The sequence below is a fragment of the Gambusia affinis genome, linkage group LG22 (assembly GCF_019740435.1).
Source record: "Gambusia affinis linkage group LG22, SWU_Gaff_1.0, whole genome shotgun sequence".
Classification (NCBI taxonomy): Eukaryota; Metazoa; Chordata; class Actinopteri; order Cyprinodontiformes; family Poeciliidae; genus Gambusia; species Gambusia affinis.
Window position 1 is genome coordinate 15,470,264 of NC_057889.1, and position 26,556 is coordinate 15,496,819.

At 41.7% G+C, this 26,556-nt stretch overlaps 2 protein-coding genes across 4 annotated transcripts; one reads left to right on the forward strand and one right to left on the reverse strand.

The window, feature by feature from the left end:
* The first annotated feature begins 125 nt into the window (after positions 1 to 125).
* Positions 126 to 13,949, forward strand: znf410 (zinc finger protein 410). The gene is made up of 11 exons (XM_044105986.1): positions 126 to 577; positions 677 to 734; positions 863 to 995; positions 3,865 to 4,050; positions 4,596 to 4,814; positions 8,575 to 8,740; positions 9,096 to 9,277; positions 10,644 to 10,733; positions 10,839 to 10,958; positions 12,753 to 12,872; positions 13,716 to 13,949. Exons 2-11 carry the CDS (start codon positions 702 to 704, stop codon positions 13,814 to 13,816), a joined length of 1,350 nt encoding a protein of 449 aa, XP_043961921.1. The 5' UTR covers positions 126 to 577; positions 677 to 701; the 3' UTR covers positions 13,817 to 13,949.
* Positions 13,950 to 14,178: 229 nt separating this feature from the next.
* Positions 14,179 to 25,986, reverse strand: entpd5b (ectonucleoside triphosphate diphosphohydrolase 5b). 3 transcript variants are annotated; one of them, XM_044105988.1, is made up of 14 exons: positions 25,812 to 25,986; positions 22,877 to 23,097; positions 22,530 to 22,609; positions 21,349 to 21,492; positions 20,878 to 20,953; positions 20,439 to 20,474; positions 19,179 to 19,267; positions 19,016 to 19,098; positions 17,062 to 17,123; positions 16,696 to 16,797; positions 15,737 to 15,880; positions 15,382 to 15,438; positions 15,081 to 15,196; positions 14,179 to 14,549 (listed from the first exon to the last, which is right to left on the reverse strand). In XM_044105988.1, exons 2-14 carry the CDS (start codon positions 23,088 to 23,090, stop codon positions 14,466 to 14,468), a joined length of 1,287 nt encoding a protein of 428 aa, XP_043961923.1. In that variant the 5' UTR covers positions 23,091 to 23,097; positions 25,812 to 25,986; the 3' UTR covers positions 14,179 to 14,465. The 3 variants fall into 3 exon arrangements, with proteins under 3 accessions (XP_043961923.1, XP_043961924.1, XP_043961925.1); XM_044105989.1 differs by lacking the exon at positions 25,812 to 25,986 and adding an exon at positions 23,224 to 23,365; XM_044105990.1 differs by lacking the exon at positions 25,812 to 25,986 and adding an exon at positions 23,209 to 23,230.
* Between the last annotated feature and the right edge of the window lie 570 nt (positions 25,987 to 26,556).

A 26,556-nucleotide genomic window follows, 5' to 3' on the forward strand; every position in this document is an offset into this window, starting at 1 on the left:
ATTATTTTTTTCCTGATTTTTCTAAATATTAAAAAAACAACCAGTTGCTAAATTGCAAGCTACAAAGATCTAAATTTTTAAAAAATGTCTGCCCGTACTTAAGTTTACATATTTGACCGGTGGATGGCGACGGTGAGATGCAAGAGTTTTGCGCGGATGAGCAAGAACATTGTACCTCTAGAGCCTCCGTAGATCACAGCTGCCTTCTGTTTTGAGAAAATTCTAAAGCTATTTGATTGTGTTGCAGCACTGTCGCTACGATGAGCGTTTAGCTTTCTGGCATTGAAGAGTTAAAATAGTTAAGCAGACACACGGTCGGTGGCCATGTTTCACAGGGAAAGGTAGCTGTATTTCGGAGACTTATCCCCGGGTAGCTAGCTTTTTACTGCTAGCCAAGCTTGTTTTATCCAGCGCGGTTTCAATAAACACCGCCGTGGCATCCTCTCGCCATCAGTTTTGCTGTTGTTAATTTAAAACTTCGAGTGTATGAAGCTGTTTGTTGTTGCTGGTCGTGGGATGAGTTTTACTCAGAGATGACCTACAGCTGCTGACCTACAGGAAGTCTCACCCTTTCACGGTAAGAATCAAGCTATGCTCTGTTCCTCTATCTGAGCTGACCTCATGTTTACAATCACTATGTCGACTGATTGATTCCTGTGGTATTTGTATTAAACAGCTGAGGGCTTCACACAGGCTGACTCATGCTTTCTGATGAGCTGGACTCTAAACCAGAGGTGGGTAGAAGCTAGCTTTACACAGACTGAAGGGAGTGTTGAAGTACGTTCAACTGTAGCAGCCAAGCTTAAAGAGAGACATTATTGTAATATTATTATGATGGTGATGTTTGTTTTTGTCTCGTCAGCTGCTGGTGCAGTTTGTCCAGAATGCCTCCATCCCGTTGGTGCAGAGCCTGGAGGACTCGGAGTCCAAACACTCCTGCCTGCCTCTGCTGGCCCCAGCTGAGAGCTCCCTGTGCTCTCCTCTGGAGCTCACAGGTTGGATCACAGCGCTGCCTCATTGTCGGACATCTTGTTTACACTTAAAGGGGAATTAGGATGCTCCAAAGTTTACTGCTGTTGTCAAGGAATTACTCTATTTATGCTTCCTTAAATCTGGAAACATAGATTTTAACCAGGTGGTGTTGATTTGTTTTGTGTTTTCCCATTAACACTTACATTTCTTTTTTCGTACTCTAAAATAGATCATAATGCACACACAAAAAAGAACAAATAAAAGCGCGCATATATTTCTATCGGCCTGATACTCATGTCAAACATATTCTGTGTATTGAAAAAAAATAACAGTTGAAATAGACACAAAAAAAAAATAAAAAAAATTAGCAAATACACAGAGATGCAGCCACAAAGCTTTAGCTGGCATATGCCGGTTTCTATTTTTATTTACTTAAATTTTTAACTGTTCAGATGTTCTTTTTAAATAATTATAATCACTGTATAATAATGTTAAATGAAGGTAGAGAACTGTTTTCTCTAGTAACGGGTAAGAGCATATAAATCAATTTCATAATTCTTACAACAGTTGTTCTGAAATCTTCACATTCAACAATATTATTTATGAAATTATGGAACTTTTTTATCCTTTATAATGCCTTGTTTGTTTTTGTTGTGTTAGTAATTGGTAGTAATTGTTTTCTTTTCTTATTTTTTCCCCTCATGATAACCAAATCAGGTACAAACATAGTAAGCACTAAAATGTGACACTTAACATCTGAAATAGATATTTGTATCTGTTTAAAATAAATGTAAAAATAATTCAACACATTTTCTAAATGGTGACTGAACATTTTTATCTGCTATTTCAACTGTATGTTCAAAAAACAATCATATAACCAGAGTTAAATCACAAATTTCAACTAGAAAACACTTTAACTTAAATGTAGTTTTTAAATCTGACACTTTTATAATGGGGATGAGGGGAATCCAGGTACTTTGACCCGGTTTAGTGAGGTAAATTGATCCAGTAAATCTCTAGCATCATAACAAGCTCATTTCCTCCCAGTTTTCCGTTCAACTGTAACAGAGCAGCTGCTCTGTGACTTTGTTTTTTTGTTGTTTTTTTTTGTGGAACTTCAGAACTTCAAATCGTTCTGCTATTAGCTTTTAGAAAAGTAATTGTTTCTGTCGACGCTTTATAAACCACCAGCACGCTTTAGAGAATTATCCTAGACTGCAGCAAACGCAGCAGGTGCAGTGAGGCCGTTCTGCAGCAGTGACGTGGGTCTGACTGTGCAAGAGGAAAAAGGCAAATCTGCTCAAACATGCAGCTTTTTGTCGTATCTGTTTTAGTCTGTTTCTCTAGTAGGAAGCTGCGGTCATGGTTGGTCCGCTTGTGGATCTCCTCGTTTCGCCAGGTCCCTGCAGCAGTGCTGCATTGCTTACGCCCAATTGTTCACATCGGCTTCTTCTGACTCTGCGTGGTCTAACGAGCTGTTAGAGAGGGAAGCGCAGAATCGGGCTGGCTGTATTCAGAGATTCCTCACTCGGTTTAAACCCCCGAACGCCACATTAATAGTTTGCATTCTCGAAGCTTTTTAAGATTAAAGTAGTAGTAGTATTAAACCATGACATTCTTATGGTATTACAACCTGGAATAATCAAACATTTATGATTAACATAGTTAAAAAATACAGTCCTCTGTACTATGGCTAGAAGCTAAGAGAGGTAAATTCTTCTTGGCTCTGATAGTTTTATACATCTGTCTTTTTTTATAAAGCTGGCTCTTAAATGTGTTAACAGCCTTGTCCCAGATTTGGTCGTATTATTTTAAAGGCACCCAAAGTAAAGCTACAAACAGAGACTGTAATTAAATAAGACAGGCAACATCTTCTAGAGAACTCCATAATTGGAACAGTTTGTCACCAGGAATTGTTGACTAATTTATTTTTTTATCTTTTTTTTTACATCCCAGATGAAAATAAATGCTTGGAAAAAAGCAAATCTGTGCGCTCTGAAGTCTAGCTCAAAAGACAGGTTAGCAAGAATAAGAAGAGTTTCATTGCAAAGGTTTCACTCGTCACTTTCTTAATTTTGGATGATCCGTGATTGGCCGATTCTTACGCATGAAAATGATCTCATCCACCGCCGTCGTCTACTTCTGCAAAGGTCTGAATGTCAGCCACTGTCCCGTTTTGCTCTGCTGTGAGAGAGAGCAGCCATCAGTAGTCACCCCGCTTTATTTAGCAACGTTTCAGACAAAAAAATAAAAAATGGCAGCAGCCAAAGTCAGAATCGGCAGATCAGGGTTTTCAAAGATCAGTGATCGGCCAGAAAACTGAACTCTGTTCCACCCAACTCTTCAGAACCTCTTCGTGTGTGATTTTCTAATGCCACTCTATTTACTTTTGCACATAATATCATCCCTTTTATGTTGTAACACAAGTAGAACAAGCTGACATTAGCTGGTTATTTAGTTGGGGTTTCTGTTCAGAAGGAGCCTGCAGTCTTTGTTTGAAACATTCGCTTGACGCTGTTTTTAATCGAACGTTTAAAGAGCGATGTCGGCGCTCGTTCAGTTTCCACTCAGTTTCGGTCTCTACTCTGTGAAGCTGGGAATATTTCATTCAAGTACTGGAAGCTAGGTGGTATATAATGATTTTTAAAATTTTCTTTTTGACAAATTCATTGCTTCGGTTTCCGTAGCACAGAGTAAGGTTTGACTTGACTTAGGTCTATTCTTTGAATTCAGGTCAACTCAAAGATGAAACGGTTGGAATAAAATCCAGTTTTTGAACACATTCGCTGTCGTAGTTTATATTTAAGAAAAGAAAAAAAAAAGGCAAAAAAAAAAAATTTGATTGGAATTGAATCAGATTTTATTTTTATTTATTGTCAAACCGTTTCCCAGATGGAGGCCTGAGCCACGAGCCGGACAGTTCTTCCTCGCTGCCTGAGTTTGGCGGTGTGCCGCAGCAAAGCCCGCTGGTGGTCCAGTCCCACGCTCAGCCTCCGGCGCCACAGAGCCCCCCGGCGATGCTGCACGATCTGCAGCAGCCCGACAGCACCTCCTACGTCCTGCTGAACCTCGCCAAAGGTAGAAACGCCCGGAGCATCGCCCACTGTGCCGACCGGTTAATTAGTTATTTACTCGCAACTTTTCCTGGTCGACTCCCAGCTGCATTTCTGGACTTTAGCGAAGGAAATGAAGGAGAGAGTTCAGTTCTGAGACTGACTGAATTTATCATCTGAGGCTCAAACAGGTAATTAAAAATGAACAAGAGAATGCATAATGAAAGGAATCCTTGGCTGCGGTCCACATCCAGCATAAATAAGTTTCACTGAAGAGGCTCCAATCTGAGCTCGTTTCTGTTCTTCGTGTTCTCAGCGCAGCAGAGAAACAAGGTGACACATTTTACGCTTAAAAAAAAAAAAAAAAAAGAATAAATTTGGCAAGAAAGAAAGAAAAAAGATCTCTGGCAAGCGTGTCCTTTAATTTCATTAGCCCGTCGCGGGAGAGTTTCTTCACTTGTGTGTGTTCTGATTTAAATGTAGAGCTCTGACCTAGAAGGATGCCAAACTATGATTTGTGTTTTTTTTTTTTTTTTATGTTTTTCTTTTTTAATTCTCCTCTCACCTCAGGCATCACGGCTTCCTCCGAGTCGCTGATCTTTGCCGCCGACGGCACCGTGGACGACGAAGACGAGGGCGTTCCGTCGGACTACGGGATGGACGGCAGCGCCCCGTGGTACCTGAGGGTTCAGGAGCTGGCGCACGACAGCCTGATCGCGGCGACTCGCGCGCAGCTCGCGCGAGACGCCAAGGCCAGCCAGGACGCCAGAGCAGTGGCCGTCAGTAACGGTGAGGCGTCGCCAAAGTGCTTTTCGGTCCCGTTGGTGATTTAGAAGGGAAGATCAGTCTGGAACGAAAACAAGAAGCTGCTCCGCGTTGCTGCCTGCTTCTAAGACCAAACAGAAAACGAGGTCGGGGAGATGAAGCTGTTGCGTAATCAGCAGTGACTAAAACTGAGCTCAACACTTGCCATCACAAAGACTCCAAATCAAACCGAATTAGTCACTGTCGCTTGATGCTTCTGTCAGTTTGACAGCAAGTATCCCGCGAGCTTGTAAGTACCACGGCGTTTCCAGGCGTTGGTCGTCAGCGGCTGCGTATACGGTCGGGCTCCGCTGCTCATCCACCTAATCAACTCGGCCCCGACCACGCCGTCGTCGGGGTGCGTTGGTGGCTGTTAACTCTTGGCTTGGAGAAAAAAGATTTTTTTACAAGGAAGTCGTGAAAACGAAGCGGGGACAAAACGGATTCTTAAACTCTGTCTAGGTCTGAGCCTTAAAAAAAAATCATGGAGACGATCATGCGTAGTTTGACTTTTATATTAGTTTTTGAACCATATTTACAGATTTAACCTTAAGTCTCTCAACTTTTATATAGCTCATGTAGATGCTGGCTGAAGCTGGTGAGAAAATGTTATCATCCGCAGTGAAACGTCATGAACTTTAAGGCCAATTCGCGAGGTAGAAACATAAAAAGACAGATTGCAAATTCTCACACGGACAAAGATGTTCATTTTTTAAGACTTCTAGTCAGATGAAACTAAAGTGGAACTGTTTGGCTGTAAAGACCTTTGTTACATTTTGAGGAAAACCAGGGATGCTTTTAGCATCCTAACTTTAAAGCATGGAGTTGTTGTCGGGTTGTTTTTCCTTAGGAGAAACCGGTGCATTTCTTTTCAAAAAAGAAAAAAAGACGTCATGAGGAAGGAGCGTTGCGTAGAAACATTGAAGCAACATCTAAAGACCTCAGCCAGGAAGTCAAAGTTTGGACACAGATTGGTCCAAATGGCCAATAACCTTATAAGCATCCAGCCAAAGTGGTTACAAAGTCGCATGTTTTGATGTGACCATCAGGAAGCTCTGATCTGATTCTTATGGCGAAGTCGTGGGAAGATCTGGAAAGGCATGTGGGAGTGAGTCGATCCAAACCTGACCCAGTTCCATCAAATAATTGTAAACTGAAAAAAGTTTTAAAAAAGAAAAGGGCGTGCTGTGGTGGTGTAGTAGATAGCGCGACTCACATTTGGAGGCCTTGAGTCCTCGATGCGGCCGTCGTGGGTTCGATTCCCGGACCCGGCAACATTTGCCGCATGTCTTCTCACCTCTACCTCCCCGTTTCCTGTCAGCCTGCTGTCATATAAAGGACACTAGAGCCCACAAAAAGACCTCCTGGTGGGGAGGGGAAAAAAAGAAAGAAAATCTCCTTGCCATATTTCCAGGCATTTAGCAAACATAAATAATTTCAGTAATTCTAACTGAGCTAAAACAAGAGAAATTTGTCCGATTTTAAACTTTAGAAAGCGAGAAAAACAATGTGTGTGCGTCTCGTAATTCGGTTTCAACTGTACGTAATTATGATTAGTGCCCAGTTTTCTGACTCTTTACTGTCACACAATGTTCCCATCACTGTCTCGGCTGCTAAAAATACACATTAAGTGGGAACATTCTGGACATTTCCTCTGTCCACCGTCTAAAAGTATTAGCGATACTCAGAGCATGAATGCATGGCACGTGATAAATGATATCCTACGAGAAAGACGCTTCGACTGTGATAAGGTCCACACAGATGCTGCAATGACTTCCTGACTGAAATGGACTCCAGTGCCTGTAAGTCATTCACCAATAAAACATCAACAAAAGTCCTGAAAGACTTTTGGGAAAATATTCAGTGAAAAAATAAAAAATAATCCTTTGGATTCATTTCAGAAAAAGCACAGTCACACTTTCTCATGCAAATAAAAATAAAATCTGCGAGGGGATAAAAAAAAAAAAAAAAAAAAAGAAAGTCTCATTAGCAGGAGGTCTAATGTTGCATCTGATAAACGTTTTAGCATCTTGTCACAAAAAGACAGACAATAGTAAAAAAAAAATCATTTGATAAGCAGCTAATAAACGTCAGGAATGAACCTTCCGCCTGCGACTCCTGCTGAAAGTTAGATGCATGATGAACTCTCTCTCTTCCAGAATTTATGAAGCCTATAAAATTGTCGAAATACACGCCAGCGTTCCAGCACGGCGTCACTGCTGTTACCGAACTGTTTACACAACCGTTTCTCCCGTCTGAATCCAATCCCAAGCGTTTTTCTGCGCGTTATCTATTATTTATGGCCGTATCAGTCTGCACATTCATCTCCTCTTGCTGTGAAGCCTCTGCTTTGATTTGAAACAGACCTTCAAGTCTTGCAGCACGCAGCGCCGTTGCAACCTATTGACTCACACCACAAGTCAGCACTTCATCACAGGCCGTCCTCGGCTGCCCCCGCAGGCCGCCGTTGAGAGAGTTTACCCGTGACATTTGGGAGGCATTATGACTTCCAGCTACATGTCTGATCTCTGAACACCTCCTGAGTCAGTCTGTGGCCGGAGGTCGTGGCGGAAACGTAACGTATTAGGAAGTTTTCGTCACCTCTCTCCTGCAGGTTTTTTTTTTTTTTTGATTCCCCTCTCCCACATTTTCATCCTTGGATGTTGCTTTTCTTAAATGCTGTTTCTGATCATTTGCACATGAAAAATGTATCTGTATTTGTCATACTTGTGTTTAAAATGGTTATAAATGGTATCAATAATCCTAGACTTTGAAGCTAAACAGCAACTTCCAGATAAAAAATGAGCAGGAAGTTATTTTTTTGAACCTTTTTTGGGTTTCTTTTTTTTAATGTAGTGGCAACTCACAAAGTTTTAGGGCATTCACAGATAAGTAGAACTCGGAGTATCGTAAAGAAATAAAAAATTTTTGTCACTCATGTCAAATATATATGATTGACATGTTATCACGTCATTTTCGTGATTGTGGATGATCATGAAAACCCCACATTCAATGTTCTCACATTGTGAAAATGCTATAGAAAGTTGAGTGGAAGAACAAAAGTGTGGTAGAGAGAAGTGGGCCTGAAGGCAGCTATTAAAGCAACCGGTGCATTATTGGTGTAATTCATGCAAAAGGAGCCTAGAAACTTGACGTGTTTCTGTTTACAGTGTCTATTTTATTGATCTTTATTAATCCTGTTTTCAGAAACGCTGCATTATCCAAAAGCCATAATGATCAAAATTGCACAAAACAACAGGTTGGGATATTTCTCTCTGCTTAATGAATCTGTATATTAGCTTTGCCTTCTGCAACGAGGGAGAAAAATCTCAAACTTTTTCATGACATTCACATTTTTATATTTTTTTTTTTCTTTAGCCGCACCGTACCATACGGTTCCATGCAGCGTGGAACTAAAACTGCTGGAGTCAAGCTGCTGTAATTGACGCCCTCCCACTAACTTGCATTACATTAGACAAGGTCCCATCGGCTCGTTGCTGGCAGAAAAGTAAAAAACAAAAAAAAACAAAAAATGTGGGCTGTTAGAGCCGCTCGAAGCGGGGCGCCCGGTCCGGCTAAAAGGGAGTGATTGCATTCAGCTCTGGATTGTTTTCTTTTCCCTGCAGCTGTTCAGCGGGTCGCAGTCGGTGGCTGGTGATTTTATAGAGTCGAGGCTCTAGAGGCCAGCCACCTTGATTACTCCGCGGCCGCGCTCACTCGCTTCCCTTTTTTCCCGGTTGCCTAGGTGACCACCACACGCACGGCTCGGTCGAAGACGGGGAAGACGAGCGGGAGCTCCCGCCTCGGCCTGGCCGCCCCCCCTCCAAGCAGGTCCTGCGCTGCTCGTTCGAGGGCTGCGGCAGGACGTTCACCTGGCCGGCTCACCTCAAGTATCACCTCAAAACGCACAGGTAATGTCAAACTACGGTGGCCCTGAGGCGCAAACAACTGCAGCTAATTCGAAAACACAACAATTACAAAATCAAAAAGTGGAAAGGAACGTCTTTTAAAGGAGTAGCTGCAGATGAGAGATTTGTGTTGGTTTCTGTAAGATTTTTGCAGATTGAATTAGCTAATCAGTCTTAGCGCTGTGGAAACGCCTAAATTTAAGGTAAAAATATTCCTTCATGCTGCAAATTTGTCAGAGTTTACAGGCATTAGTCACTCTGAAAGTTATTCATGTTGGATCTAAGCTGAGAAGGAACCTTTTCTGTATTCTCTCTAAGTCGATTCTGTGTGCTCCTCGCGTTTCTGCTTATTGTCCAGGAACGACCGGATGTTCCAGTGCAGCGCCGAAGGCTGCGGGAAGAGTTTCTACGTGCTGCAGAGGTTGCAGGTTCACATGAGGACTCACAACGGCGAGAAGCCCTTCATCTGCAAGGAGAAGAACTGTGGCAAGAAGTTCACCACCGCTGGAAACTTAAAGAACCACAGGCGCATACACACAGGTGGGCAGGCCGGGGAGATGGACGTCTTAATAAGTTCAAAGACACTGCAGGCAATAACCGGCTGAGGTCATTTACTGGTGGAACGCTTCCTTGGCGCAATTAAGCTGCAGATTTGAAGAGTCAGCAGTGCCGATGCCTCCGTTTCACTGCTGCACTTAATTCAGGGTGACATTTAGATCTTTGATGGTCAGTTTTATAGTCTGAATCTTCTAGTGATTTGCTAACAGGCCACATGCAGCAAATAAAGTTCCAAGATGCTGCTTCCTCAGGGGTGTACTAGGGGTCACCGTTTTATGAAACGTCCTGCTCATAGCATTTTCTCTTCGGAATGAGGCAAAAATGACTGCAATGCGATCAAAAGATCCATTGCCGTAGTAAAAGGAGCATTTTTATAGGCGCCAGTGATTACAGTGATCACACGGCTGCACTGCATTAGAAAATATTGCTATGTGTGCCTGCTCTTTTCTCAAATCCGCCTCTGGACGTTGTTTTAAACATGCCAAACCCATAGGGGGCAGTGTAACACAAAGCTAAAACCTATATCAACAATCGGATTGCTTAAAAAAAGAAACACAACTTCCTGTCGGGAATTAAACGTAGTGTCAGAAGGTTCATTTGGTTGAACTGCTTTTAAATAGCGTATTGGAATTTAAAGTTATGAAAACACAAGACGATATCGATCGAAAATCATGTTAAAACGTGGCGTATTATTTGTCACAAATTTTCTTTTTAGTTTTCTCAAATTTTCACTTTGGTCAGAGCTTTTAGAAATATTTTTAGTGATATTAAACTGTGAGTTTGTGTGGCTGAAAGGCCAAACACAGATAAATGTATCAATTTACCACATATCTGTCTTTTTCTTCTTTTTTTAAAAAACTTTTGAACCATTCGTTTAAATGGCAGCTTTCCGTTTTGGTTTTGAGATCGTTTTCTGCTCTCTTATGTTTCCCTCTTTACGTACTAAACATACTGCGCTGTTCTCTGCTCACTTTCCTCCGATTTTCAAAGAAGAATGCACAACAAGCAGCATTTACAGAACAAATGACCTCAGTGATTGGATTGAACGTTGTTACCAACACGTCCCTTTTAATTAATGATTTAATTACACAGAATCAGCAGCGTGCGTGCCACGAGTGTTGGACCCGTTCGTTTTCTGTTACCCCGCTACGCCAACAAGCTAATTATTTACCATGTAGAAATAACATTTATCAGAAACGACGATTTGTCTCGTTAGCAGTGTTGAGCTGCTGTTATTCTGAACACTTGCTTACACCGAGTGGCAGTTGTTAATCTGCCAGTTTAAACTAATTCTGGAAACTTTAATTAGGCTTCACGTGTTCACAGATGTGTGTTTTTTTTCTTTCAGGTGAGAAGCCTTTCCTGTGCGAGGCAGATGGCTGCGGGCGGTCCTTCGCCGAGTATTCCAGTCTACGGAAACACATGCTCGTACACTCGGGTGAGCGAGGCCACAGTTGTTTCTCCGTGTAATCCTTCAGATGTTTTGCGTGCGGCAAAGGGAGAGAGAGATGGCATCACTTTGAAACGCCTCCCTGCCTCCCAGGTGAGAAGCCTCACGTGTGCGGGATCTGTGGGAAGACTTTCTCTCAGTCCGGCAGCAGAAACGTTCACATGAGGAAGAGGCACGGGGAGGAGGGGCTGGCTGCTGACGGCAGAGAAACAGGTCTGCATTTCACACACGGTACACACACACACACACACAACCGCCCACTCAGTGCGATAGGTGGATATTCTAATGGCTGGACTGCGTCGCTTCAAGCAGCTCATACTACCTGCTCCAAGATGGCATTAATTCAAGCTTAAAGTGAGGAACGCGTTTGATTTAAGGAAACATGTTTTTTAATATCCAACTGCTTTATTTAAACACCCTTTTTAGGGTCCCTGCAATGTCTTTTAAGTTTTTAAAAGGTTGTATTTAAAATAATAATGAAGTTAAATACTTTGGCCAATAAACCTGATGGATTTAATGAAGGGAAGGACAAATAAGTGTACAGATGCAATTTTTAGGTAATGCAGAGCATCCTTACAAAGTTGTAAATTAATGCATCTAAAATTACTTCTGAAGCTACTACCCACTCAATAAGCGGAAGAAGATGGATGAATGGATGGAAAATTAAAACCTTAAAATGTCTTAATTTAGTTTTAAAAATATAAGTTAGCACTAATTACGTCAATCACAGGACTTAAGTCTTTTGTCCTGGCAAGACTATTTAAAGAATTAGGGCTGCTGGGGGAAAAAAAGGAAGTCTGATTTTTTTTTATTTTTTATAAATCAAAATTCTGGGAAAAAAAGTCAGATTTTTATCTTATTTTTTTTCACCATGTAGTCCTAATCCTGTTATGTAAATCTTGTGTCTTCTATGTGGTTTTATCTATTTTTCTCGTGGACCGTTTTGTCAGACGTCTTCATTGCGTTCTATGCTAGCTGCTAATGTGTGCTAATATGCTAGCTAGCTAGGTTTTTTGCATCCGTCATGGGCAGTTTTTTGTTTTGTTTTTTCCGTCATGGGCAGTTCGTCTTCACTGTTGGCTCTCTTCTGTCGTCAACCCATACGAGGCTTGGTGAGCTCTGTGGAAAATATTCAGCACTATACCGTAGAAAGCCCTTAAAAAAATTATGCAATTTTCTTTTGTACGTTTCTGTTGTGATACATTCATAACGGTCTAAAAAAAAAAACACGAATTTGAGTTGGTGAAAACAACAGAAACCCTGTAACAGGACAGGAAATGGGCTGGAAGTAAATTCTTCCTATCTCCATACTTATCCAGAGTCTGAATCACACTCTTCAAGTCTCCCAGTCTGTGTGTGGGTTCCCTACGTTTTGACTTTACAAATTGCTGACACGTGTACCGTGTTTTCATGAATCTACCGTTTCTCAAACGTCAGCCGTCACAGTTCAGGAGATTCTGTTCCTGGCATCATTTTCACCACCGCTTCAGGATCAAAGCGTCCCACAGCGAGCTCTCCACAGTTTCAGACCAATCGCACAAGACGCTGGAAATTCATGTTTAGACAGAAACAATGACAGCAGACAGCGCATCCTCTCGCCTGTCATTTTCGCTCGGCGGCAGCGGGGTAGGGGGGAATGCGTCGCAGCTGAATCACCACACGAAACGCCGCCAAAGCTCTAATTATAAACAACAGATTTATTCGGGTCACCCTCCCCGAAGAGGCTGGTCGTTTGTAAGAGCCGAGCCAGGGAAGACGCGGTTACACAACAGACGGGTAGTCTCTCCGTTCTACATAACACAATTACCGGATGAATTATTAAACCGACTTTCCCTCGGCAATAAAAAACACGGAGAGGCTAACTCGGAACGACAGCGAGGAGCAAGTTCGTTTCTAAACGCTTACTAAGAACTTACGACCCGCTTTGAAGAACGACTCGTTTAAGAATCTGAATAGTTTGTGAAAAGTAAGGTGTTTTTTATTTTACTCCTGTCTTGCTCTCCACAGGAGAGGCTCTAACACAAAGCAGCCTGCTGGAGGCAGATGGAGAGAATGGAGGTGGTTTGGTCACCATGACAACAGCTGTGGAGCCCATGAATCTTCATCATGCGATGCTGAGATCACCAGGTAGGCATTTAAACATGAGGGAGAAAGCACACACAGTGGGAGGAATTACAGTCAACACGTCCGACAGCGTTACCGTTAATGCAGCAAACGCCTATTTGGAGTTAGATCATAAATGTCCTGTTGCTGTCAGAGATGCTGAGTCAACTTGTTACCAGTGTGTTGTCACAGGGAGTCTTAGTCATGACCGCTCCTTTTTAGCAGCCTAGATTTAAAGGTTTCTACGACTTTTAATCGATCAGCAGGCATTCTTTGTGGCGTTCCTGTTTCATTTCAAGTAATTTTTAACAACCTGATTTAAACGGCAAGATTTTCTGAAAATCTTGCCGTTTTTTTTTTCTTCGTGTAAAAACAAGTAGGATTCATCGTTGGGTAAAAAAAAGTGGTGAGAACTCGGTCATCTTTTCACGAGTCGAAGACAAATGAGTCAAATTTTGTTCATTTTTTTCTAAATTTTGAGAAAGTATTAATTTTTTTTGTACACTTAAAACTTCCAATTTTATTGGGGATTTTATGTGACAGACTAATGTCTAGTGGTGTATAAATAGTGAAGTGGAAGGAAACGAATGGATTTATAAATCTGAAAAGTGTGGCATGCTTTTGTCACAAAGAGAAAAGCTACCCTTAAATAAAATCTAGTGCATCTAACAATCAAGCAGCCAAGAGGTCCACAGCTACAAGTAGTCCTCTTGTTGATACAATCTGGAGGTGAAATGTGGGAGTCAATACTTTTGCAAAGCAGTTGATCCATAACTATGAGGTGGTGATTTGTTCAAAGATGACTTGACTGATGTGTAACTAAAATGTTTTCTATCTTGTTTTTTTTTCTCGTTCCTTTCATCGCAGGATCTGCAGACTCAGTGGTAGTCCTTGCTCAGCCGCATGAGCTGGTGACCATGACAACGGAGGGCCATGCTTATGGAGACGACGTGGTTGCTCTGCTTTAGTCTATTTCAGCAGCATTGGACTGACAGGCTGAGTGGGATAAACATAGACACGGCTATTTGTAAAAAAAAAAAAAAAAAGAATCAGTCTTTAACACTTGTTGATATTTGTAATTAGCAAACAGTTTTATTTTGACACGAGTGACATGGTGGTGTTTGTATGAGCCACATTCCCCCCCCCCCCCATGATTTCTAAAAGCAAATGCTCCCAAAGACATGCAGACACGGGTTGGAAACTATTATAAAGCTACGACGGAGGAAATGCAGCAGCGCTTGCAGATGTGAAAATGATTACTCACTAACCTCAGTGGCTGCTCCGACGATCACACTTGCATTGTGACACACGTGTACCATTTTTATGGTAAAAAAAAAAAAAAAAAAAGTACTCTTTTTAATAAAAAACAATCATGTTTTGCACAAACAGCCAAAGCCCCCTGTGGTGAACATCTAGTTTTGTGCAGTTCCAGCTGACAGCGTCCAGTGCTTCACCCGCTCTCGCTAATGCAGATTTATGGCAGATTATATTGATACCCGAGTGTTTAAATTTAGTCAAAGTTATTTCTGTCTGAGCAGCTGGTAAGAAAAGGCGGTAAAAACGGAATCAGTTTGAAGGCGAGCACCGTATAAATCGACCTCTGTTCATTACTGCTCCTTAGTGGATCTTGAGCTTGTGAAAATGGTCCAACATGGCACCTAGCGCCCAGCTAGCCTCCACGTTCTTCACTTTCTTGGTTAACTAGAAGGGGAAAAAAAATAATCAAGTCACTAAAAAAATATCTGCGTTTACAATTCAAAGAATAATGGTTTGAGCTTTTTTTTTTGAGGTAAAGATAAAAAAAACTGCATATTTGAACTAATCCAATGAAAGAAATGCTTAATTTACGCAAAATCATGTTATTGAATTGGCGTTTAAATTTAAGTCCTGAGCTTAGTAGGGACAAAATTAAATTTGCTTGATGGTCTCAGGCTTCTCGGTTACAACAAGCAACAAAACGGAGCTGGATGTTCACCAAAAGCTGAAAACGTGAGAAGTTAAACTGCTTACTAAAACTATAGCCTAAATCAAAAGCAGTAAAAGCTAAATAAAACTAATCTGCCTGGCTTACTTCAGGCTCGGGGCGACAATTCAAGTTAATTAGTCGGATTGGGCCCCGACCAGGTCTGGTTGGATTTTTTTTACGCCCCATCTAAACTCTGTTCAACTAAAACACCAGCCTAAAAGAGACTGTTGTGCCATAAAACAAGGCTCTTCGCTTTGCTCCCTAACCTGCAGGACGGTGCTGTCCTTGAAGCCAAATCCATCCTTCAGCAGACAAGTGATGTAGGTCAGGTCCATGCACAGGAAAGGACTGACGGCCGGGAACTCGCTCATCTTACTGCACGCTGAGCAGGAGACAAGGAACATCATCTCCGTTAGCTTGGATAATCACTCATTTGTATTCTGCTGACAGATGAGGACAGCATTTCAGATAGAAACCACTCAGGGTCCATTGAGATGCGTGCTGTGTGTCAAGTGCAGGGAGCAGCAGATCTGTCATCGTAATGATGTATTCATCAACCGGTCTCACCCTCTTTCGCTCTCTTCTTGAAGTCTCTGACCCGCACCGTTCCTCCTTGGACATTATCTACGACGGGAAGAGAGGGACGATGGTGGGGGATCATTATATATTTAAAATGCCAAAACAGTAATTACAACAGCTCATCTACATGCACATTTATATAGTCCTAATAACAGAGCCTGATGGCCTTTCAGTGCAGACTGGCAGCGGGACGACAATTTCTATAATAACCGCACAACTATGGCTCATCAAATCCCCTGATACAGGAGCAGATGACTCACATTTTTCAGCCTCTGTCTCGCATTCAGGCGCTGTATAATTATGTAAGGTGTGGACAGGGAGGTGTGTGTGCACACACACTTACTGATAAGGCCCGCATCCACAGCTCTGTCAAAGTAATAGGAGAACGCGTAGAACACGTTGCTGTCTTCGAGCTCGTGTGGCTGATGAATAATCCCCTTCACCACCTTGAGGACTTCCTGATAGCAAGTCTTGTATCCCGCACGACCTGAGGGGCAAAACGGAGGCAGGCTGGCAAATTATGTATGTTCTATTTGAACAATGTTTGCTGAAACTCTCGGAAATGTCAAGTTGGATAATGCTCAAATTTATCACATGCCCTTTTTTTAGCCAGTTAAAATGATTAAGGAAAGTTACGAAATGCTTTTATAACTTATATCCGACCTGTATCTTGTGTCCTGCTACTTTACTGTTAAATAGAGCTGAAACGATTCTTCGAATGATTCGAGAACCTCGATTATTAAAATTCCTCGAGGAAAATTTATCTGCCTCGAAGCTTCGTTAAATTCTGTTTTATTATTTAGCGCGCGTCATTATTTGTGGTGGGCAGCGCTCTCACTTCCGCCTATGAGTTGTTGCTAAGCGCTAGCAGCATTACGCTGAATTGTCCAGCTTTTTCTGAGGTTTTGGGAGACAAACAAGTATTGTTAAATTGTGTGGAGCGAGGCTTGGAGTACGACAGTTTCTCTGCACTTGGAACCGCGCCATCAGTGTTTTGGAGCGAGAGAGAGATCTGATTACTCGATTAATCTTAAAAATATTCTATAGAGTACTCGATTACTAAAATATTCTTTTACAACAGCCCTACTATTAAGCCTCCCATCTGCTCAGGAGAGTGGCAGATGTCACGGTTGGACAGATTAGAAATAGGGTGGCTGGGTGTCCCATCAGACTGTCAGTTCCCAAAACCACACAATCAAAAAATAAAAAACCTTGTAAAAGTACCCCATCAGAGGGCACAAAGCTTGCGTAGACCCCAACAGGGTCAAAGTGCCTTCAGTAGACAACTTAAACCGATCTTACCATCCTGGTCTCCGCTCACTTGGTAGGTAAGACCTCCGAAGCTCCAGTCGTCCCTGAACTTACTCGGCAGGCAGGGGCTTTTAAAAACCTTCCACTCCAACCCTGGGAGAGAGAGCGCACACGTAATTAATCTCCTCAACGGTCCAACAGCTTCACACCAGCTTATCACGGCCCGAGCCCGCTGATACCACACCACTTCTGCAGAAGCTCTTCCCTGACTAATCTCCGGTTATAACATGATATGTATATTAGCATGGAAACTGGAAGTACACCCTTTATCTAGATGGAGTGAAGGAAGACTCTCGTGAGTCCCTGCAGCTCTGAGAGGCAAAGCGATGACAATGAAGCTCGATTAACCATCTGTACCTTCTGCGCCCAGAGCACCCAGGGTGGAGAGACGGGCAGCCATTAGTCCATTTCCAAGATAACTGCAGGAGAAAAAAAAAAAGAAAGATACGAAACCAAACAAGTGGATTTAACCGGTCATTGTGAAAATTGTATTATACAGTTGTGTTCGAAATAATAGCAGTGCCTCAACAGCAGCAAGAAAATCACTGGTTTTATTAACATTTCAAACTCTATACCCCAGATAAGTTTCTGGGGGGTAAAATAAAGGTATAGAAAACCAACAAACCCAACAGGACAGCCATGCATACTGTGGATTCTGTGAAATTGAATGATTAACTGAAAAGGGTGTGTTCAAAAAAATAGCAGTGGTGAGTTCAATTAGAGAGGGCATCAATTAGGGAGGGTATTCTGGGAAAAAAGGGTGTTAACAGGTGATCCGTATTTAAGGATCAAGACAACTGGCATGCTGGCTGTGCATTTCTCCTGAAAAAACAATGAAAATGGGTCGTTCAAGACACTGTTCTGAAGATGAGCGTTTCCTAATAAAAAAATTGATTAAAGAAGGGAAAACATACAAAGAGGTGCAGAAAATCATTGGCTGTTCAGCTAAAATGATCTCAAATGCCCTGAAATGGGAGCAAAAAACTGAAAAACGAGGAAGAAAAAGAAAGACAACCCCTCGAATGGACAGAAGAATAGCCAAACTGGCGAAGACTCAGCCAATGATGGGATCCAAGAGGATCAAGCAAGACCTTCAGTTGACAGTGAGTACTGTGACAATCAGAAGACGTCTTACTGAGGTTAACCTTCCAGCAAGAAGCCCCCGCAAAGTCCCACTGCTGAGAAAAAGACATGTGCAGAAGCGTTTACAATTTGCCAAAGAGCACATTGACTGGCCTGAAAAGAAATGGCATAATATCTTGTGGACAGATGAAAGCAAGATTGTTCTTTTTGGGTCTAAGGGTCACAGGCAGTATGTCAGACGCCCTGCAAACACAGAATTCAAGCCACAGTACTCACTGAAGACCATTAAGCATGGTGGTGCAAGCATCATGATATGGGGATGTTTTTCATACTATGGTGTTGGTCCGATTCACCGCATACAAGGGATCATGGATCAGTTCCAGTACATCAGGATCCTGGAAGAGGTCATGCTGCCATATGCTGAGGAGGAAATGCCTTTGAGGTGGACCTTTCAACAGGATAATGACCCCAAACACACCAGCAAGCGAGCAAAAGCATGGTTCCAGATGAACAAGATTCAACTGATGGAGTGGCCAGCACAATCCCCGGACCTTAATCCCATTGAAAACTTGTGGGCTGACATAAAAAGTGCAGTGCATGAGGCAAAACCAAGAAACGCTGAGGAATTGTGGAATACAGTGCAATTATCCTGGGCTGCAATACCTGTGGAACGATGCCAGAAGTTGGTTGACTCCATGCACCACAGATGTGAAGCAGTCATCGGAAACCGTGGTTTTGCAACAAAATATTAGTTTAGGATACTCAGCTAGGTTCACTTATCAAGAATTTCTTTGTTTGTACAGTACATTTTTGAGTTTCCAAGGAAAGATGGCAACACTGCTATTCTTTTGAACATGCCATTTCTTACTTTATTTGAAATATTATTATTATTATTAAAGTTTTGATGACTTTGCGCAATTGTTTTGCTTTGGAATAGAATGTACTGTGTCCCCAATGTATCTGTGTTCATTAAAGTACAATTTCTTTGAAGAATTTTGACATTTACTCATTTTTCTAAAGGCACTGCTATTATTTCGAACACAACTGTAGCTAAAATAGTGGTTTCTCCTTGTTACTAACATCACTTTAAGAGGGCACTAAAAGCTGTACTAATTACATCTACATCCTGCGACTGTAAGATATCATTTGAAGCTTTTGCATATATTGGCATTTTAAAGACAGAACAAATCTGAAACAGTAATATCATCTGCATAATGATATCTGTTACCTGTGAGTGTACAGCTCAAACGTTGAGTTGAGGAAACCAAATCTGGCAACATAATCGCCATCAGGAGCGCTCTCGATCGTTTTCTGCAGCAAATTATAAATGTGATATTAAGCTGGTGTAGTTTTCCAAAGAGTGGATCAAAAGTACAGAAAAGTAAGCCGACCCTCAGTTTGGGCAGGAACGTGATCTGTGTGGATCCTCCTCCCAAGTCCAGGATTCCCACAGTCTTTGTGGCGTGAGCGTTCAGATGACCTGAAAAACAAAATGAATCACCGCAATCCAGCATCTGCAGCTGGGAGCAGCTAATCGCTTCCCACCTGAGATGCCATCTTCAAAAGGCCCGCTTCGGCAGACGCGCACCGTCTGAGAAAACGTTCTGGCTCAGCTCGGTCCGAGAAAGATCACAGAAGTCGGCTTTAGGGAACAAACTCATCCTTGTTCTCATCGGCTTCTATTTATGGACGCTGGCTTGTATCGCAACAGGACGCCAGGTTGGGAAAACGTACGGAGTCAGGAGAAAACACGAGTCATCTATGCAACCAAGGAAACAGTTCGATGTTTTATTGACAAGCCTTGAGCCTTTTGTTTTCCACTTTTAGTCATGTTGCAACTGCAACCATGTATTTTAGGAGACAGATCAACACACTGAAGTGCGTTAAATGTGAAGATTAGTGAATTAATCATTATCAGGGAAAGAACTGAATGATAAGAAGTGTGACTTATTGTAGTAAGAAACTGACGATTGTTACAAACAGTATAGTTGCCGTTGTGATTTATGCCCTAAACTATTTTACTCCATTAGAAATGTCAGTATTTTTAGAGGTGAATGTGCCGGTCGTATTTTTAAGTCCGTATTTGGGTTTAAGTTTATCCTGATTCTCATTTTTACAATTTTGCAACAAATACCAAAAACATATTGTGATTAAAATTCTAAACACACGTTGACCGTTCAACATTGTGAAGTGGAGGCAAAAAAGATGCGTCGTCATTTTCGCAACTTTTTGAACAAATTTCTGAAATCTGAAAAGTGTGGCATACATCGCAATAGGACGATGTATGCCATATATTGAGCCCAGTGAGTCGGGGTGTTTTCGCTACAAGTACAGCTGGAAGTGTTTGGGGTGGGTCTTTACCAACTCTACACATTTAATACTGGAATACAGCATGATGCTGCCACCGCCGTGCTTCAGGTCGGGGATGGTGGGAAAGCATTTTGCATGTTGTCCAAAAACAGTCCATGTAGGTTTTACCCTAGTACGCCTGTTCCACATAGCCATCTTATTGCTTGTTATTATCGTTATTTTGCATTGCTGTCTTCTATATAACAAGTATAGATCACTTTGTGCCGGCCTGTTTGTTGTCGTGAGCGTACAAATTGTCGAAATGTTCCAGCTGTATAAATACTTCGCTTTAGAGCACTTGCCTGTTAGAAAGTTCAGAGAAATCCAAGCCAGAATGCCTAGGTATGAGAAAAACAAAAACAAAAACAGGCACATATTTAAAAAGCTGTCATTTCAGAAGACAAACAACAACAAAAATAAACCACACTTTGAAACAAATTTGTGAAGCGCAACCGCATGCAAGGACAGCCGAAAATGCTGACCAACCAATTATCCGGCTGTACAACAGCCTCATAATTACTGGCTTTTAGGGCTTGAAACGACTCTGCGGAAAAACTTTTGTTGTTTTTAATGCGTCATCGCAAAAAAACATCTATAATCTTCTGTAATTTAGTTAAACGCCTTCATTAAGCGAAAGGTCCTGACAGAAGATCCATCGGGCGCATCGTTAAGATGCAGACATCTTCCAAACAACAACAACGCAGAGGGGGGAGAAAGTGCTTGTCGGGGCAGAAGCTGTACCTTCGTTTGTGCCGTTCATGATGCTGACGCTGTTGTCTGGCACCAGAAAAGGGGATTCGTCAAACACAAGCTGGACCTGAGAGAGAGGAGAGGAGGGAGGCGACATGAGGAGGAGGAGGAGGAGGAGGAGGAGGAGTGCAACAGGAAGCGGGAGCTAAACGGGCCGAACATTATCAGCTGTAATGGCAGCTCATCCAGAGGTGCCCTCCGCTGGATGGGATTAATTCATTCCCTCTGGGACAGATTATTAAAGTATCATTCATCTTCCAAGGTGCCTCAGGGCTATCACGTTTTTTTGCCCCCCTTATCCTCATAAACGATAGCCTCTGACACTGAGCTTACAGCTGCATAACTTTCCCCTGCGGCATCGACGAACAAAAACGTATCGTCCACACAAAAGGTTACAAGGCCAAACAGCGTCTCTACGTTGAGGAGCTGCTGCCTACTTTTACAGAATCGTTACGGTCTCACCTGGTCCAGAAGCGCCTGGGCTTTGGTTGCAGGCAGCAGGCGGAGTCCGGCTGTGGCTCGGAGGACCAGCGGGGTTCTCTTCCAGTCCAGACGAGGAACCGTCTTCTTGGCGACCTTCAACAGCATCCTCAACGTTTCGCCAGCCTGTGAGAACGGAAACATTCACCGCAGAGCAGCAGTGACCCGGAACGTTCTTTGGTGAAGTGGAGAGATTAAACGCGACAAATTTAAGTTGGGGGGGCAAAATACCGCAGGTTAATTTGCTAGGACCGTCCTCTGTTGGGAATTTGGTGAAATAAAAGCTTAAGATTATAATGTAAGTTTTAACTACAAATACACAGCAGGGTTGAAAACATAAATGTCCTGTTTTTAACATGAATAATGAAACAGCACCATGAATTTAGAGACAGAAAGATCATCATCTTTCTTTTGCTTCAGTTTTATTCAAAATGACATTTTTCCTTTGTGGGTCAGAAACTCCTCATGTCGACCCCCCATGTACTGAAGAATGTTTGCAATGTATGTAATAATAATTGTTGTTCTTATCAGCAACGTATAAACTGCTCTAATCAGGACAGGATTTTGGGAAATCTATTGAACGGACTAAAAAGAAGTGGACTAAGGACACAGACTTGGGGTACACCAGAGTCCACTTTTGTAAATTATGATTTCCAGCTGATTGTGACTCACAAGTGCCAATCATTTAAAAGCATTACAAACCCATCTTACAAATGGGACAATTTCAGGTTAAAATTATTGTAGTAAAGTAAAAAAAATAAATAATTCATGTGCACTGCTACATTTTGGACATAGGGAACCGTTTGATTCTCGCCATCTTAGTCAATTCAGCCGTTGACGACATTAACTGCTCCAAATATGAAATTGCCAAACTTCTAAGTTTCTACTTGCATATCAACTGCTAATAGACATAGTGACATTAAAAAACTATTTTTGCATTTACTCAAACAGTTGCAGTTGTAAAAAAAAAAAAGCATCTAATTAAGCTGATGAAATCGGACCGCAGTTCAGAGAGATCACGTTACTTCACACCTCCTTATTTCAAATTTCTCTCCTCTTTATTATTTCCAGCAGGAACAACTCCCGGCTTTGTTTTCAGAGGCTATTCCTGACCTTTCACCTCGGCGAAAGTGTCGCTGATCACATTCAGATGATGAACTCACCGTTTCGGGGTAGTCGGCGTACGCTGACAAACCCGGCTTTATGGAGTGGAACATCTCATTGTCCAAAACAGGCAGCGGCTCTGGAAAGGCACAACATCCACCCACGTCATCAAATATGAAGCAGCTGCTAAAAGCCCTCCAATGCCTCAAACCTCTTAGCATGCGTATGCATGATTTATCAGGCAAATTAAGCCCTATGTGACTTGTGGCCTGTGAATTTACAGGTTTAATGAAGTATGAAAATGGAGTAGGTGCCAAGCAAACTTCTATTAGTCAACCAAAGCACACATTTTGGGGAAGCGTTTTAGGAGAGAGAGAGAGAGAGAGAGATCTCTTCCTGGTTTTACCCGAGTTGCTCTGGATGAAGGTGTAGACGTGAATGCGCGTCCCCGTGCTCCCCGCGTCGAACATCACGGCGTAGAAGATGCGGCTGTGGTTGGCCGGTCGGCTCAGGCTCGGCAGGATCCCGGACAGGTCCAGGAGGGACGTCCCAAACTGGGCCCGGCTCAGCCCAGCCGTGGCAAGGAGGACCAGCAGGAGGAGCGGGCCGGACGGCTTCATCTTCCCTCTGCGGCATAAGAAGGAGGATGAGGAAGGAAAAAAACAAAACAAAAAGGAGGCCGATAAGTAGATGTGATGAACAGCAGAAAAGCAGCTGAACTGGGTGAAGACTTTGTACCGAAGGTTAAATTACAGGTAGCGGAGGCGCGAGAAGACATCGGGTTATTTACGCCGTCGGATCTGACCACGCCTCAGGCGAAGATGATGTCCAGCCAACCAAAAGCAATGATTACCGTCTGTGTCGGCTCGCACGGAAAGTTTAAACAGGTTGCTCAACAATCAGAGGAGTTTCAACAATGTATCACAAAAATGCTACAATTCCCATGGACTCCGGTCAAATACTGCTAAAATTACACGGGCGCCTCTTACGGGATTCACAATTACAGGGTTGGCCAATAATCGCTGCCAAAACTCCTCTACCTGTACTACTAAACACTTCACTGAGGTGTTTCAGAGTTGAGAGGCTTTTTAGCTCCATTTCCCGTGGACAGAGTTGTACTCCAGTGTCACCCTGTTGTGTGTCGGTAAAAATGTAACTTTAAATTGCTTTTTGGTCTCGATGTTTGGTCATTAAAGCTGCATCTGCAAAATAAAAAATAAAAAAAACGGCACAACAATATGCAATTAAATCTGACTGACTAGGAATTAGGCCGTCTCGCATGTAATCACATAATTTGTCGTCTCTTATTACAAGTTCCCATCCATTTTGAGCACTTAGACGAAATTACACACACGGAGCAGAGACCCGGGTCTCTGCACATTTTTTCAACCCAAAATTTCACACTTTCACTGAAAAACGTCTTCACAGTTCTCAGTCGATTGCTACAAAAATTTCAATGTTGAATATTGAAATATTCAAAAACCCCCCCAAAAACCAACAATACTCAATTTTCACACGGCTGCATAAGAACTCTGAAAAGTAGACACACATGTTTAACAAAGCCTTCGCTCCAGCTGTGCAACCTCAGTCCCCTGCGACTTGTGTCGGTGTAAATTAAATATGTGGCTCCGTAGCAGCAGAACACGCTCAGCCAAAGGTCACAGACCAGAGCCACAAAGCGTGTTCATCCTCAATTCTTCCACTGCGAACCGAGCCTCAGAAACACCAGGCGCTCCAGAATAATAAATCCCTATTGATCCGATTAAAAATAGTGCCCACAGTGCAATCGGGTGGTATTTGTAATGCACCCGTTTGACCCCTTTGTTGCCGAATCAATTAGCGCAGCAGCAATTTTAAGTCTTTCCCAGAGGTAAATGCATTTTTTTCGTAAATAAAAACCACCACAAGTCAAGATTTGGTTCGTCTACATTTGCGACACCCGCCCTCGACATTTCATAGTTCTCGATCCTTCAAGCCTCTTTGTTGTGAACTAGTGCTATATACATAAATGTAACTGCATTCAATCATAAATGTAATTTGTAGTCTCAAAATTCCAAAAATTTGAATTTTCTGTATGTCATACAGTCTAATCTAGAGTCAAGGTTTTACCCATACAGTTTCACATACCAGGATTGTTCTGCTTACTTTATTTCTGTGAAGATTGTGACTGAAACTACTCAGCGGGGATCGCTAAGCTAATCTACCAGCAAGCATGGGAGGGAAAAAAAGTAAAAAGAAAAAAAAAAGTGAATTTTTAAGAGTAAACATGACAATTGGATTACAAGCGACAGATATATTGAAGGCAGGTTACATGCACTGAGATTATAATTACATTTTTCAATTAACACGGTTTCACAAGCTAACAACTAAAGCAGCATGAAAATGTTCCAACATAATAACATCCATCAAGAGAGTATTAATAGCATGAAGCTGCATAGCAAATGAGAATTTTGTCTCATTGTGCACTAATATTTGCAGATGTAAAACATACATAAATGTTTACTTAAATAAATTTTGGCATAGTTGAACAGTAAATTCATAAATTAATATAATTAGTAAAGTAAATGTCAGGTAAGACTTGAAACAACGCGAGATTGGACATAAAAATTGTCTATTTTAAAGCAACCAGCTGTAAACAAATTTTTTGCATAGAAAAGATTAACTACTTTTGAAATGCACACGGCCATAATACACATAGCAGGAGTAAAAAGATCTATTTATATATTTCTGTAAGATACACCGCCCTGTAAACCATTTATGTGTTTTCTTTTTTATTTACAATGACGCGTACCCTGCAGAAAAACACATTTATGTACATGTCATTTAAGAAAGCTGTTATTGAGTCCATAGTTAACTTGAACACAAATTATATTAAAAGTGCAAACTTATTTTAACCTGAGTGCCCCTTTATCGCCCCGAGGCCTCTTACAAACTTCGGTCGCCTCTGGCTGTGAATATCTGTTTACAATTTAGCAAAGACAGTCGTTTATAACGAAAACTGCTTTCAAATTACTCAAAAGAGATATTCACAAGAGAAATTTAAACGCACTCTACACCCGCAGTTTATATACTTAACATTATTAGAGATAATTATTAGAGAACTTTATTGGCCACAGCTGTAAGTAAACAGTCAAGGTGATTAGCATCCCTGTTACATTACAGAAAGCTAAAGGCTAAAGTTTGACGAGCTAACATTAGGTTGTTAGCGGTTAAATAAAACGACGGGTTTACCAAACTAAACTTTTAATCATAAAATCTTCAAAACAGTGAAATAACAAAGGGTTAGAGTCGGTAGCTAACGCGACAGAGTGATATTTGAAGGCTAAAAACTGCAGCCCTACCATGATGTCCGACTGACTCCTTCTATCAGTGGTATCAGGAGTAGCTTGGCTTCGGTGCCGAACTCACGTCGGAACTAACTCCCGGTTCTAAGTAATAAACTCCTTAAGTCCGGATCATCAGTTTACTGAGTCTGTGAAGGTTAATCTTCCGCCGGAAGTAATTCCTCTCTAATCTGTCGTAAACTGACAAAACATCAACATGGGATAAAGTGATTAGCTAGGCTTTTTTTGTAATATCAATATATGATATTTTTGCACCTATGGAGCACCATAAACGACTCATGGTGAGCTTATGCCATTTTGTTTTGCTTATATAATCAATATTAAATCTAAAGCAAAACAAAACACGGACACACTTTAGTGACATCACATGAGGCACAAAGTTATTTTTAGTTCTTTAGCATGCTCACTTGTTTTTTTTTCTTGTTTATTTATTGTTAAAAACTACTCTGATTCGGCTAATTAACCTCCTTCACCAGTTTATAACTGTCACTTAGGTTTTTGATGTATTTAGCCATTTTAATCAAAGACCTACTCAGGTATTTATTGTCTTTTCACTCAAATCTGACCAACTGGATTTTTTGTGCCTCTTGTGATGTCTTTGACCCAGATACAGTCAAATCGGGATTAGCTGCTTTTCTTTCCTTCAGAGCTCCTTTTGAAAACTTTTTTTATACTTCTGTAGCTAGCTACCAATGTACAATATTTATTTTTAAAAAAACAGCACTAGATGGTACCTTTAAAT

Coding starts and splice junctions, on each gene's coding strand:
- znf410 (XM_044105986.1), top strand. CDS start 702: ATGCTTTCTGATGAGCTGGACTCTAAACCAGAG. Junction 4,815..8,574: donor AGCAGTGGCCGTCAGTAACG/GTGAGGCGTCGC, acceptor CCGGTTGCCTAG/GTGACCACCACACGCACGGC. Junction 12,873..13,715: donor TGCGATGCTGAGATCACCAG/GTAGGCATTTAA, acceptor CTTTCATCGCAG/GATCTGCAGACTCAGTGGTA.
- entpd5b (XM_044105988.1), bottom strand. CDS start 23,090: ATGAAGCCGTCCGGCCCGCTCCTCCTGCTGGTCCTCCTTGCCACGGCT. Junction 22,610..22,876: donor CTTCATCCAGAGCAACTCGG/GTAAAACCAGGA, acceptor GTGCCTTTCCAG/AGCCGCTGCCTGTTTTGGAC. Junction 16,798..17,061: donor GGGTGCTCTGGGCGCAGAAG/GTACAGATGGTT, acceptor TCTCTCTCCCAG/GGTTGGAGTGGAAGGTTTTT.